This window comes from Falco cherrug, chromosome 3 (assembly GCF_023634085.1).
Source record: "Falco cherrug isolate bFalChe1 chromosome 3, bFalChe1.pri, whole genome shotgun sequence".
Taxonomy (NCBI): domain Eukaryota; kingdom Metazoa; phylum Chordata; class Aves; order Falconiformes; family Falconidae; genus Falco; species Falco cherrug.
In genome coordinates, this window is record NC_073699.1 from 75,688,121 (window position 1) to 75,701,690 (window position 13,570).

Sequence of the window (13,570 nt, forward strand, 5' to 3'; positions counted from 1 at the left end):
CTAAGCCCAGGATCCCCTGGCTATGTCATGACCCTGTAGGGGGGCAAAACCCATGCATCAGCCTCTTTGGGTCACATTTCCAGGACTTCTGTGAGCAGGAGCCCCAGGCACCTGCGCCCAGGGGAGCGGGCACTCCCCAGCCAGGCTCTGTGTCTGGAGAGGAGGGAACTGGGAACACAACATACACCGTGACCTGCGCTCACCTGTCTGCCTAAATGCCTGAAGAGGAGGTTGACAGAGGATCTTCAGGAAACTCATTGACTTGCAGTCTTTAGCTGGAAGTCCAAGTTCCCTGGGTGCTGCAGCTCCTGTCTTTGCTCCTAGCCGGAATGAGGAATGTCCTGAGGGCAGGAGGCAGCCCTGTGCATTTCCAGGAGCTGGAGTTACACATTGTGAAACCTACAGAGGCAGCACTGATAGCAATCCCTGTAACCAGGAGGTCCAGCACACACCAAGACTGGGGAAGCTCTTTTTCCTTTATGTGCCTGGTGAGACCTGAATGCGTTTCTTCCTCTGCCTAGGAGAGCACACTAATTTTCTTGCAGTGTCTCCTACTGAAGCTGCTGTTTTGCATGCAGTCCCGCTCAAGTTTAGCATAACTTTTTTTCCTGTCCTTCCCTGTTTTAAAGTCCCATTAGTTTTGGTATTGAAAAATCCATCTTTAAAGGACTTCTTCAATATTTTCTAAAGGATGCTTAACTAAAAATTCAAGGCTTTTTATATACCAAACTATAGATTAAAAAGCTGATCTCTAAAGCAGGTTTGGAATACATGTTTAGCTCACTAGTTGGGACATTTGTATCCTGAGAAATGAAAGAATCCTATTTCTTAAGGCAAAAATAATTTTCTCTACTTCTGTAACAAAGATGGGAAATGTCTGACTGTCTTCCTACTCTAGAATAGTCCTAAGGTCTCCAAAAGAAAGTTGATTTCTGATGTATTTTGTCTTTTTCCTAAGCCTGTTATGCAGATTGTTTCTTGCTGTGCCCTGGAACTTGTTGCCTCTCGTGCTCTGAACAAAAAAGCTGAAAAACAATTTTAAAAAACAGAGAGCAGGCTTCCTTATCCTGCTTAGGTACACTGTCTGTCTTTGGTCTTACTAAAAGCTTTATAATGGATAGTGTGTATTTGGTCTGAGCCTCAAAGATTCCCTCTTTAAGTAGTTTCTCTGCTACCTCAAAAATGTTTTGCTTATTTAGTTGCTTTTTTTTAAAAAAAACACTGTTATTTTTGTTTCCCATTTTGAAATCAAACAAACGGGGTCATGGACTTTCTGGCTTTTATTGTTCCTGCAAGGATGATGAATTTCAGTAGGTTAACATCACTCTTACAGCTTTTTGATAGGAAAACAAAGTCTTGCACAAAACTTGGGGTCAAATGAAGTGTGGCTTCTGTTCTCAGGGCTTTCTTGGTTACCTGCTCCGGGAAGCTGTCTTGTTGGATGTGTAAAAGTAATTTCAGCAATCTACAGGCTTAAATTGAAGTTCTCCAGTAGGGTTGTGTTTCCTGCTCTGACAACTCAGCTGATCTTTCTCAGCACATCATGGCAAATGAGCTAAAAGGTTTCTATATGAGCTTGTTATGAGTCATAACCATTGCATTACCAGCTAATGAAAACTCGAAAGTCTCATTTAAAGCAGTTACTGAAAGATGTAGTCATAAATTTGGTTCTTATGCTAACAATCTCACGTGTCTTGATAAGTAGTTTATGATAACAGACACGTGTGTCTTGGTAGAGGAGTATTTCTCCATAGTCAGAAAGCAGAGGATGCTCTTTCAGACTGATATTTGTATCATAGCATAAGCATAACAAATAAATAAAACTTCCCTTTTCCCCTTGCTAGCCCCCAGTCTATTTGTGATCCTCCTCTGGCTAGCAGCGATGCTTGAAGGGGTAGTTACCTGTTTTGTTTTCATTTAGAGGACAAACACTCCAAGGAAGAGGTTCTTGGAAGGAGTTTATGAAATACCACATCACCCAGGTTAAAACAGTGTTGTAGTATAAGCTCACCAGAACTGACACCATCCATGAACCAACCCCTGCAGAAAGCACAATATCTCAGCTTAGAAAAGCTTTGGAAAAAATTATCAATTGCAGCACTTGTTCTTAGAAGCTCAAGATTTCCTAATTTTTTAAGATTTTCTTTTTACCCCCAGAGATTTTCACGTGAAAGATGGGCATTTGTGTCCTCAGTAGCCGAACGCTGGTGCAGTCCCCCAGGTCACCAGCCCTGCTCCAAGAAGGCAAACACTCCCAAGATTAGGTGTTGCCTTCCCTGGCGTGCGGTGACCTGGTTCAGGAACGGTTGAAATCTTTGCTCTAGTATATAATACATTGTTTTCTACATGGAACAACTTCAATAGCAGAGACCCAAAGAGTCTGAAGTTTCACAGCGTGCTATAGCTGCGTGAGGGCACTCTTTGTCCAAAGTGATGTGTGTATGCCCTAAACCGGTAACTGTGTTGCTCCTACAATAAGGAAGGAAGAATTAGCAAACCCACGGTTTCTGCTTGCTTGCGTTTTTGCAAAGGGAGGATGGACATTCCTAACTGTAGGAGATGTGTTTAGCTGGAGGCACCACCCTGCTGCTTGGCATTTCTTCCTGGTTGCCCTCTGGCCCTTAGATAACTCCTCTTAGCCTCCCCTTCTCCTCCCACACATGCTCACCGGTATAGCTGTTGCTGCCAATCCCTTTTTCAGGCGCTTGTTTAAAGCAGGGGATGATCCAGCAGTGCTGGCTGGAGCATCCAAGGGTTTTTCCTTGCCCTGGTGGGCAGGAGGGTTCTATCTCAGAACTGATAGAGCTGATGATTCAGCCCTCTAACAGCAGATGCTCCTATTAACTTTTTGAAGCCTAATGATGTGTGCAGGACATTGTATGTTTTTTCATATTTTTCATACATTATTAAGTAAGCAGAAAAAATTTGCCAGGACAGAACTGCACACCAGTCTGATGCACACTGTTGTGTGGATTGTCCCTTGTCCCCAGCCATGTTAACAATATTCCTTTAGCAGCCTCAGAGGAACTTTCCGAGGTGCTTTAGGCTCTTTAGGAGATGCCAGGATCCTGCTTGTGATTTCCTGTCTTTCTGTCCTTGCTCCAATCCAACTATCCCTGGACAGAGATGACTGGCTTCTGGAGAGGCTGTGAGGCAGGAGCAAGAAGCACTGTGGGCAGGCAGCTCTTGTGTAAGCTCCGGGGTATGGTAGAATGGGGCAGTGTTGGCTAGCAGAGCTTGTGGTGGTTATGTTTCCCACCCCAAAGGTTAGGTTTGCATTTAAGCCTCCTGTGTGCCTAGAGTAACACCCGAAGGGAGTGATTTAGAATTACAGAATCACAGAATGGTTTGGGTTGGAAGGAACCATTAAAGGTCATCTAGTCCAAATGAGCAGGAGCATCTTCAACTGGATCAGCTTCAACAGGTTGCTCAGAGCCCTGTTGAACCTGACCTTGAATGTTTCCAGGGATGGGGCATCCACAACCTCTCTGGGCAACCTGTTCTAGTGTTTCACCACCCTCATCATAAAAAATATTATTTTTATGTCCTAACAAGCATCAGGCACAGGTCTGTAGGAAGTGAGCGCTTAGGCTGGGAGCTCAGCTGCAGTTCCTTAAACGAGGACTGTGAGAGACGTACCGACTCCTCCAAGGTAAGGCGAGATGGTGTTCCAAGCACCGATGCTGCCTTTCCTCAGGCACTGTCCTAGGGCCAGTTCGAGATGCAACAGTGGGATTCCTTCGAAGAGAAGAGCGATGAAGTATGGGATAAGGAATGCCCCTGAAAACACAAGTGCAATTGAGCCGCATCATTATCTGCATCTCACTGAAACTACTGTTTAGTAATTTGTCTTCTTTATAACCCTAACAAAGTCCTTGTAGGATGTGTTGAGAGAGGGAGCATTGTTAGGGATACCTGCCAAGTAACACCTGTTACTGGTAATTTTGTTGGCGAATATGTAGGAGAAAGGAGTGGGATGCTTAGTGCTGCAGGATGCTTCCCCTCTAGCATCACTACAGCCCATTATAAATAGCCTCACTATTGCCTTCATTTCCCTTTCTTTTAAGCATCTTCTTTACTTCCCCTGCTCATAAAGCACAAGGGTTTGCCTCTCCCCTATACCATCTGTTTCCCCTTCAGTTCATCCCTCTTTTCCCTCCCTGAAGCTCTCAGGCGTGTGCTCCTCCATCCTCCCCTGGTAAAGCAGGATTTTGCACTGGAGACCCACAAGGTTACTTTATTGCATTAAGCTCTGCTCAGAGCCTCTTGCTAATGAAGAACTGAAAGCAAGACTGAAGTTGTTCTGTGAGACATGGGAGCAATGAAAACCAATTTCCTCCAGATTTGTGTCCTCTACATCCTTCTTGTTTTTCTCGCAGCAGCTCCCTTGGGCCAGAGGCAGCACGCACTGTTGGGTGCCTGTGGGAAGGTATCAATCCTGCCGGCAGCCTGCTGGTTTCTGCAAAATGGTGTGTGACACCTCATCTCCCCTGCCTTCCCTCAGAAGGGACACGAGTTTGGGTCTCCTGCCTTTGCACAGATGCTGATTTGTCATGAGACCAGGAGAAGTTTCATCAATGTGTTTAAACCACCTGCACAAATGTCCAATTAAAATGAAATGGTGTAATAGATGGAAGTTTATTGCCATCGCCAGCAGCCCCTGTGACTACAAAGGCTTTTTTCTCTGGGGAAACAGAAATCCTGCCTAAGCTCCTTCACAGTCCTCCTACCAACTCATACTGACTCTGTCCTCCTCATCTCTTTATCAGTAAACCTGTGCCTAGTAAGACCTTTTTGACTTTGCCTCCAAATCTCATACCTGAGCCTGCCCAGCTCTGCTCTTCCAGCTCTGGACACCTCCCCTCCCTCCAGGCTGGCAGGGAGAACAGCCTCACCATCGCTATCAGAGAGCAGAGCAGCTCCGCTCTCTGCTCCATCTTCAGCCCTGAGAGGGAGGTGAGGGAATGTGTAAGGATTTCTGGTGTTTTCCTGTAGTGGCTCCAGTGTTTTGCAATCACTGGCTATTTAGAAAGGCTGGGCAGATAAATCAAATTGCTTGAGCTAGGTATTGCAATAACTTTGCTACCTATTGTTAAGTGCTGCAATAACTACACACAACACCCAGAGAAGGTGTGTTTAATGGTTTAGCCCTTTATCAAGGGCTAAAAATACATGAGAACAAAAACTGGCAAAGCTTTTCTCAGTGAAGGACTGTTCTTAATTTGCCAAAGGTGGAAATGTCTCTACTTAGATTCTGATTTCTTAAGATGTTTTTAACCGCTAAGAAGCAGATTTGAAAAAGAATTCTCACAGTTAATTCCCCGTATGTTAAATCCTCAGTTTGGATCCTCAGTACCCGTGCTCGGTAGTCCCTGTGCATGGAGGAAGCTCTAAAGTGGCTGTTATAACCACCACCACCACCCCAAAAGGGAGACTTACAGAGGGAGTTAAGTACCACAGTATTTGGTTTATTTTCAAGTGTTTTACCACCCGATGACATCTCACCTGGAGCTACCTACCAAAGCTTCCATGTAAATACTAAGGAGTTTGCAGATCCCTTCTGCAAGAACTCGGCAACCTCTCCCCACACTCAGTCCTGTGCTCTCCTTCAAGCCTGCTGCAATACTCCCCTCCACAGCACACCTGAGGGTGCCCACTGAGCCCTCCTGACAGCCTGAGGTGTCAGGCTGTCTTCTGGAAACAGCAAAATATTCACACGAGTGACTGGCACACCACAGTGCAGAGCACTCCCGTGTTTCGCCCAGCTGCCTGGCAGCACACCAGCTCCAGGCAGCAGCTGTTCCATAGAGTCATAGAAACATTTGAGTTGCAGAAGACCCTTAAGATCATTGAGTCCAACCATAAATACATGATGCTGTCTAATTGCAAAGGACTAATTCAATGACCTTTGAGATCTTATGTCTGAAGATTTACAAACAACTATTCCAAACCCACTCCTGCTACTTCTGAACATCAAGATGCAAAGCAAAAGATTTTTTACTCCATCATATACCTAAGTAGATGATTCAGTGATATTTGAGTGAAGTTCAGCAGTAATTGCATTTTTATGCTTATTTAATTCCAATTCTTATTAGAAAGAGGAAAAATTTGGAACCACTGGCAAGTAAGATTGCTAAAGGTACCACATGAAGTTGAAGGTTGGAGGATGGGAAAACTCCTAGGGCAGCTCCTGTCTAACCTTTTCTGATCACTAACTTACCCATTTATAAATGTGACTTCAGAAAGGAAGAGAACTGAGAAACAACTTGAAGGTGGTTTCCAGAGACACAGGAAGAAGTCAGACCTCTTCCACTCATCTAAAAAGAGGTTTCTAACCCTTTCCCTCCTGGCCTTGAAAGCTTCTTGATATCCCATTAGCTTCTTTGACATCTATGTGATGCAGAGCCCTTGCTAGCAGAGCACTCCGTAAGGAACTGGCCTATCTCCCATATCATATCTCCCTGGAAATAACTGTGTAATAATTAGTGCAAACTGCTCTCTGTTATCTCTCTGCCCTTTTCTGTTTGCTAGTTGAACCATTGACAGCAGAGCATGTTTAGATATTCTGCTGATAAAAGCCTGTTTACTTTGTGCTAGTTTGTATGTATCTACAGTCATATTTACAGCATGGCAAAACGTAATGTCACACTTGAAAAGGAAATACATGAGAACAATATAAAAAGTATGCTATCTGCAAATATGAAAATACGGCAGAAGATTGGGCTAAGAAAAAAATAGTTAACGGAGCTAATCTTTCTCAAACTTAATTCAGATAAATGGCTTGTAGTGTAAAAGAATGTTTTCACTTATTCATTCCTTTACAGTATTTTTAGGCAAAAAAGAAATAGTTAGGTAAAGCATAGACAGTCTGCTCAAGCACCTGAAGCTTACTCTTTCCCACAATAGAATCCCCCACCCACAGAAAGAAAAAGAATGTCAGAAAGGTATCAGATAATGAGAAGGAACGCTCCAGCACCGTATAGTCAAGGACTCTGTTTATTAGATAGAGGACAATGCGCCAGGAGGCAGGATTTAAATCTTTTTAAAAAAAAAAAAATGCCATGAGGTATCTACTGTGGAAAAAGCAAGAAGAAAATCCAAGGAGAATGAAGCGAGCTGGTACCTAACACAGAGCCTGTGTCACAAAGGAGGCAGAAACTCCTTTTGTGGTAGGTAGTAGGTTTGGCTTCATTGAGGCATGGGAAAAGGGAACCTTAGCAGAAGCAGTCATAGTGCCAGTAAGCAAATTATTCTGTATCTGGATATTCTAAATATATATTTAGATATTCTAGATCTGTGTGCTCCACAATGAGAGGAAAATAAATGACATCATATATAAGAAGCAAGCCCAGGGGGGAACCTGTAAAAACAAAAGTTTAGCTTCAGTAACCTTTTTCCTCTCAAAAAATGAATAAGGAAATTGATAGTGATAAAGTATTTGTAAGTACCTTAAAAGCCTGGAGAAATGCCCATAAAAATCAAAAGTATCACCATGGCATGATTTAGTTGTATCCCTGAGGCATGACCTAGGAAAAATTGTCTACACCATTCCTTCTGTCAGACAGATGTCAAGATGCATAAAGCATCCATCCTGCAAGTAGATACATGCTTTACTAGAAGAAGGTCAAGGGCAGGGGGAGAGGGGGAAGTCCAAAATGTACCAGACTTAAAAATTACTTTGGAAGGAGATCCTGCACAAAGATACCACAAAGCCAAGGAACAATCCCTGTGCACATGAGAAGGCACTGAAAGCCTACAAGAGCTCTTTCAGACTACCAACAACTACAATTACTGCACATATTGGTAAGTTGGTTTCCTGGACAGTAGAGCCCTAAGTGACAAGGAGCACCAGCGTATCAGTATCGTTGCTAACTCAGAAGAACCATTAGAGTGGAGATAGCTTTTAGTCATGGCAGTAGGAAAGAAAATACCTGGTGCACTCTAGATACACTGAGGGTTTTTAAAACCTGACCTCTTGAGTGCATTGTATAGGCAAATCAGGCCAGAAAAGCAACTCCTCAACTATAGTCAGCCCTCTGCCTGCAAAATGACACTTGAAGGGCACAGTTTTGTTGTATCACCTACACATGGCAAATCTGGAAGAAAAGTGCACAAACCACTAGGCAGCCTGTTGAGAGCTATTGATGCACTGGAGGGCAAAATGACCAGGAGACTAATGAAGGAGCACAGTCTAAAGCTGAATCATGGCAACTGCAAAGCAGAGTGAAACAGCCAAATTGGTTTTGTCACATCTTAGAAAGAGAAAGCAATAGACTTGACTAGTGGAAACGTAAAGTAGTTTGAAGTATGGTGAAGTAGGGTGACCTCCTAACCAAGAAGTGCCAAGACCAGCAGAAATTGATAACCCTCAATGAGAAGCAGAGAAAACTCAACAGCTTTGCTTGATGTCAGGGTGCCAGTGAAGACTTCCTAAATGGTGGAGAAAAACTTAGAGGAACTGATCCACATGCTCAATACTGCATCTTACCAGTACCTGCAGATCAGCTAGCAGAAGTAAGGCAAGTAACTTGAAATGGTGATCTAAAGGCACAACAGCATTTGAAAGTTCAGAAAATGGATAAAAAATTTCATTCAGATCAGAGATGTAGGAATGGAAATAAATAATTATAATGAAGACTGAAATGACCTGGAAGGTGGCAAAAGAGTAACTCCAAAAGAAATGCATCTGTAGAGTCCAAAAAATTCAGAAAGCACATCTCGGTATAATGCAATGCCTCAAGCATTCAGAGATCCACTTCACTGATTCTGTTGGTACATATCAGAAATGGTGATGGGTGCATTTTTCCAAAAGACTGAGAACCTAATGGCAAGATACCTGTGATAATTTATTTTACTGACAAGAAATTGCAATAGGTGGTAACTACTTGTTATTAGCTATTGAAAGGGGATTATCAGACCTGTCCCTCTTTCTCCATGGGAGTTCAGCTAAGCAGTGAATAGCGAACACAGCAATGAATCATATCAAGGCATCAGGTAGGAAAAAAAGCAGCGACTTAATCATATTCACCCCTCTCTCTGTAAAACAATACTTCATGATCTTTGTTATATTTTCTGCACATGCCTTAAACCAGATGAAAAGTATGGGCTACTATAAGTGTCATATTGTGCAGCATATGTATGATGGCACCGATTTGGAGTTACAAGCCACATTGCACATCTTAAAGACTCTGAAACTTTGCAAGGTTGAGTTTCCCATGTAAATGACTGTATCTCCTTGAACAACAGGGAAGGAGCTAAAGCCGTGTCCAGAAAACCAAGGGGGCAATAACCATTTCAAATGAAGATGGGTAACACCTGCAAACTTACAAAATAACCTTGGTGAACTTCTTTATGAAATACCCGTGACTGAAGGATGAAAGTGAGCAGCACCCACATGCAAGCATGCACCAACCTGAGCTGTGAAGGGCAACCAAATACAACAAGTTATGAAAATCTCAACCCCAATTGCCGTAGCTTTTCACCAAGGACTTGAGCAGGACATGGTAACAGTCCAGAAAATGAAGTTTCTTACTTGTTGTAACATAATTCATTTTTCTATCAAAGTGAATTCTTCTGCTTTTCCCAACATATGTTTTTTTGTTGGTGGTTTGGGGTTTTTTGTTTGGGTTTTTTTTCAGTATCTTCCAGGTATATCTGTTGTTCCTCTCAGGTTTTATTTTCCTTCTGAAAACACAGTGAGTCAGGCAACTGCATTTTGCTGGAAGTTGTAGTTCAAATTCTAGCAAAAGGTTGGGTGGGCTATGAAAGTCTGTAAATCATTACCCCAAAAGTAAACAATTCTCCCTTTTTATCAGGACTTTAGTGTTTATGTGTATTTATTTCCTAGAAAGAAACTGTATTTTATATTGAAGATATTTTTCAGTCATCCTGCAGGCTCGGGCACTATGCACATTTTCAATACCCCATGGGTAGGCAAGCAGATATATATAATCAAAAGTAAAATACTGCAGTAAGTTCCAGCTAGAACTGGGTTGGGTTTTTTTAAGTATACTCAAATGACTGTGTGTGTATATGTATAACTATATGACTTGTTTGAGTCTCAGTTTTAAGTGACAACCTATGTACTGGGCTATTTAGAGACTTCTTTTCAATCCCAGTTGCCTGGGAACCTTTGTGTTTGTCTCTACTTACTGTGGCAAACAACCTTCATATCCATTAGTCATGAAAAGTAAATAACTAACTCAACCGAGGCAATAAATCCAAATAATCAGTAACGACAGTGGGTGATAAATGTCAGCAAAACTGATATTATATTAGATCCGAGTTACTGAGTAACACTAATGTGCGATGAATAAGGTCCAGAGGTCTGATGAGAACAGCTGACAAATATACAAGCACTTATTTTTGTCTCTTGTTTTTTAAAAGATCTAGAGATGAGGTAAAGTGCATTGCCTAACTCCTAAACACTTGGATATCACCTGAGCCAGCTGTGAAACTGTAATCTGTACCCCAGAAGCCATTCAGCCTTAGAGCATATCTATGCTATATCTATACCATATTTTGCTGCACCCGTGGCTGTGGCTTCAGGCACCTAGCCACTGTACCTCTCAGGGCTCTTAGTTAACCATGATGCTGCTGGTCTCACCCACGCTCATGTCTTCAGGTGCACACAAGCAGGATTTATGCTCCAGTACCCCTGAAAATCTGTTGGGCTTTTGCATATGAGTTGTTTGCTTTCAAAAATGCAACCCCAAATCACATCACTGCCTTCAATTAGCAGAATTAAAACACAAGTACATTATATACTGGTGTAAACTCAACAGCTCTGTCTTCTTGGTGGGCTTCAGGACTCACTCAAACTCTTCCAACGCCAATTCTCTGGGATAGATTGTTCACAAACCCCACAGCACTTTATTTCAGAGTCCATCCTGCTGTTGAGCTCTCTGAGCCCTTTATTAAAATCCGGTGACCAAACATTGGTTGTACATCCATACATCAACCTTTATTCACCACTGTCTTGTGCTGCAGTTTGTAGTGATGCAAACTAGCTATGTGCTATTACTGACTGCTACTCATGGAGCAGAGGAGAAACTCAACCTTTGTCCCTGCGGCATTTTCCTATTTTTATCTTTAAACCTACTCTACACCCTGTCTTTTTTGTTCCCAGCAGCTCCCGTGGGATATATCGGTGCTCAGAAGCTGGATACACAAGTAAACAGACTTTCTGAGCACTGTACAGTCTGTAAGACAGGTCACTGTGTGTCTCCTTGGACTCAGATTCACGCTTCTCCTGGGGTGGTAGAGGTTTGTAGAGCAGGGACACAGGGGACCCTGGAGGGGAGGGATGGAGAGGAGTGATCAAACCTCAGTAGCAGGCGAGTGTTTCTGATCTTCTGAAGTGAGGTCGGGATCTGAAGAAGTTGAAAAACAGCTGCCCACAGCTAGTCCACCAGCTCTAGCATGGAAAAACAGCCCTTGGTGCTTCATGGGAAGGTGTAAGAGCCTTTTTAAGGTTGTAGAACATTATTTCATCTTAATCCATAATAGAGATTTGCACAAAACCCTGAAGCACAAAGTCCATGCAGCCTCCTGCAGTTGGTGGCCCCAGAAGCAGCTCTGCTTAATAAGATGTGTAGAAGATCTATGTCTCGCTATGGTCGTATCTGTGAGTTTCAAACCTTCTACTGAGCACTTTTTGTTAATTGTTCAATACATTACAAAATAATCACATTTTATTATGTTGGGATTTTTTTGTTACTGAACACTTGTTTCCTTGCTCAAAGATAGAAAGGCCACCTGGGTTGCGGTAGGGTATTTATATGACTTACAGCTCCTGCTACAGAAGAACTTCTTCCTTGCAGGCACCATGCCCTATCTGCTATGGGGGTATCTCTTTAAAGGTGTTTATCATGTCTCATGAACACATTTATCATTAACTGAAGTGACAGGCTTTTTCCAGCCATTCCCTTGGGCAAACACAGCGAAACAGCGTGCTTACACCTATGATTTTCCAACCACCCAGTTATGGCACTCCTCTAAGAGAGTTTCACTGGGTTTCACATCTTGTAAATAAATAATGGAAAATGTTAAGTCTCCTGGGAGGAATCTAACCTACTACTTCTTCTCTTTTCTTATTCAAATTTGTGTAACCATAGCTTCCAGCTGTTACATGTTCAACATTGCAGAGCTCCTTGCCACCAAAATAGTTTCGGTTTGCTTGTTTATAGACTACGATAAACATACTCTTTCATTTTCAATTTCATTACATAAATAGATTGGATTCTTAATTCATTCCTTGACCCATAAGTTTTCCAGACCTTGAATAATTGTTGGGGCTTTTCTGCATTTTGTCTAATTTTTCAAGTTGACTTTGAAAGGTGGACTTTCAGAAGAAGTCAGAAGCTCTGAAGTTGCCTTAGCATCAGTAGCAGTATCTCCACCTACTTCCTAGTGCTCTGCTTATATAGTCCAAGATTGCTTTTGTTGATGCAAGCTGCTATATCTTACTCATTCAGCTACTTACCAGAGTACCTAAGTGGCTACTTTTTTCTGAAACACCTCCTTCCATTAAAGGCAGCATCCAGTCTTGGTTCCTTGGTTGATTCAAATATATGTAGTTCATCAAGTAATACAGATACCTTGGCAGAACAAGCTTGGTTTTAATATCTTTTTCTGTCATTTGACAGTTTCTCCAGGTTTGAATTTTCTATTTCTCTAGTTAATTGAAAGATAAGTTTGAAATATTTTTGACATAATTTGCTATCTCACTCTGCTTCAGACAGCTTACGATGACAGGTCTCAAAAGCTACTGTGAATGGTGAATTATCAAATACTCTTTTCTGATCTATTTATATTTACTACATTGGCTGCTTCTAAAGCAATTATTTCTGGGAATGGTGCCCAGGGATAGGCTTGGGCAGCTGTTCATGCAACCTGGCAGGCTCCTGTTTGTGTTCTATCAGCTGAGCATTTTAAACAGCCTCACAGACATCAAAAATGCAATTTACTTTTGTGCAGGGGCAGTTCCCGATAATGGGGTGGCTCCTAAGAGCATCAGAGAATGGACAGGGATGACTTGTTCGCCTTCCCAAAGGAAAGCACAGCGACCATTTGTCTGGGGGCCGGTTCACTCAGGGCTCCCCAAGGCTTCTTGCTTTCCCAAAAGGTAACGAGCTGCAGGTTCAGTTTCCCGCTCCCATTGGGATTGTAGCAGCAATGCAAGAACTGTAACATTGGCTTTGATGAGAGTTAGCATCCTTCTGGTCTTAATTCCTAAGCAAACACATTATTTTAAAATTAAATATACTTTAATCTAACTGGTACAAAACATTTATGAGCATTCCGTAGTTAAAATACTGATGCAAATATACAACTTCCATGCCCATCATAAGTTAGTATAGTTATATTAGACTTGTAGTTTAATACTTTGACAAAGTCCCATTTCAATCTTACCGCCTCCGTGTATCTGACACAAGTACGGAAACCGCCACACGTTCCCCAGACCAACGGCAAATCCAATACAGCTTAAAATATACTGGAACTTATTGTCCCACTTGGGTCTGCCATCTTCTTTAGGGATTTCAGGTTGCACTGGTAAATCTTTTGACAT

At 42.3% G+C, this 13,570-nt stretch overlaps 1 protein-coding gene across 1 annotated transcript in view; it reads right to left on the reverse strand.

Annotated features, from left to right (window-relative positions):
• The window catches only part of LOC102060095 (sodium-dependent neutral amino acid transporter B(0)AT3), a 28,234-nt gene extending 14,664 nt beyond the window's left edge, over positions 1-13,570 (reverse strand). The window contains exons 1-3 of the mRNA XM_055705511.1: positions 13,414-13,570; positions 3,640-3,780; positions 1,903-2,040 (exon numbers count right to left, since the gene is read on the reverse strand). Coding sequence (XP_055561486.1) covers positions 1,903-2,040; positions 3,640-3,780; positions 13,414-13,570 — 436 coding nt within the window. The remainder of the gene's footprint in view (positions 1-1,902; positions 2,041-3,639; positions 3,781-13,413) is intronic.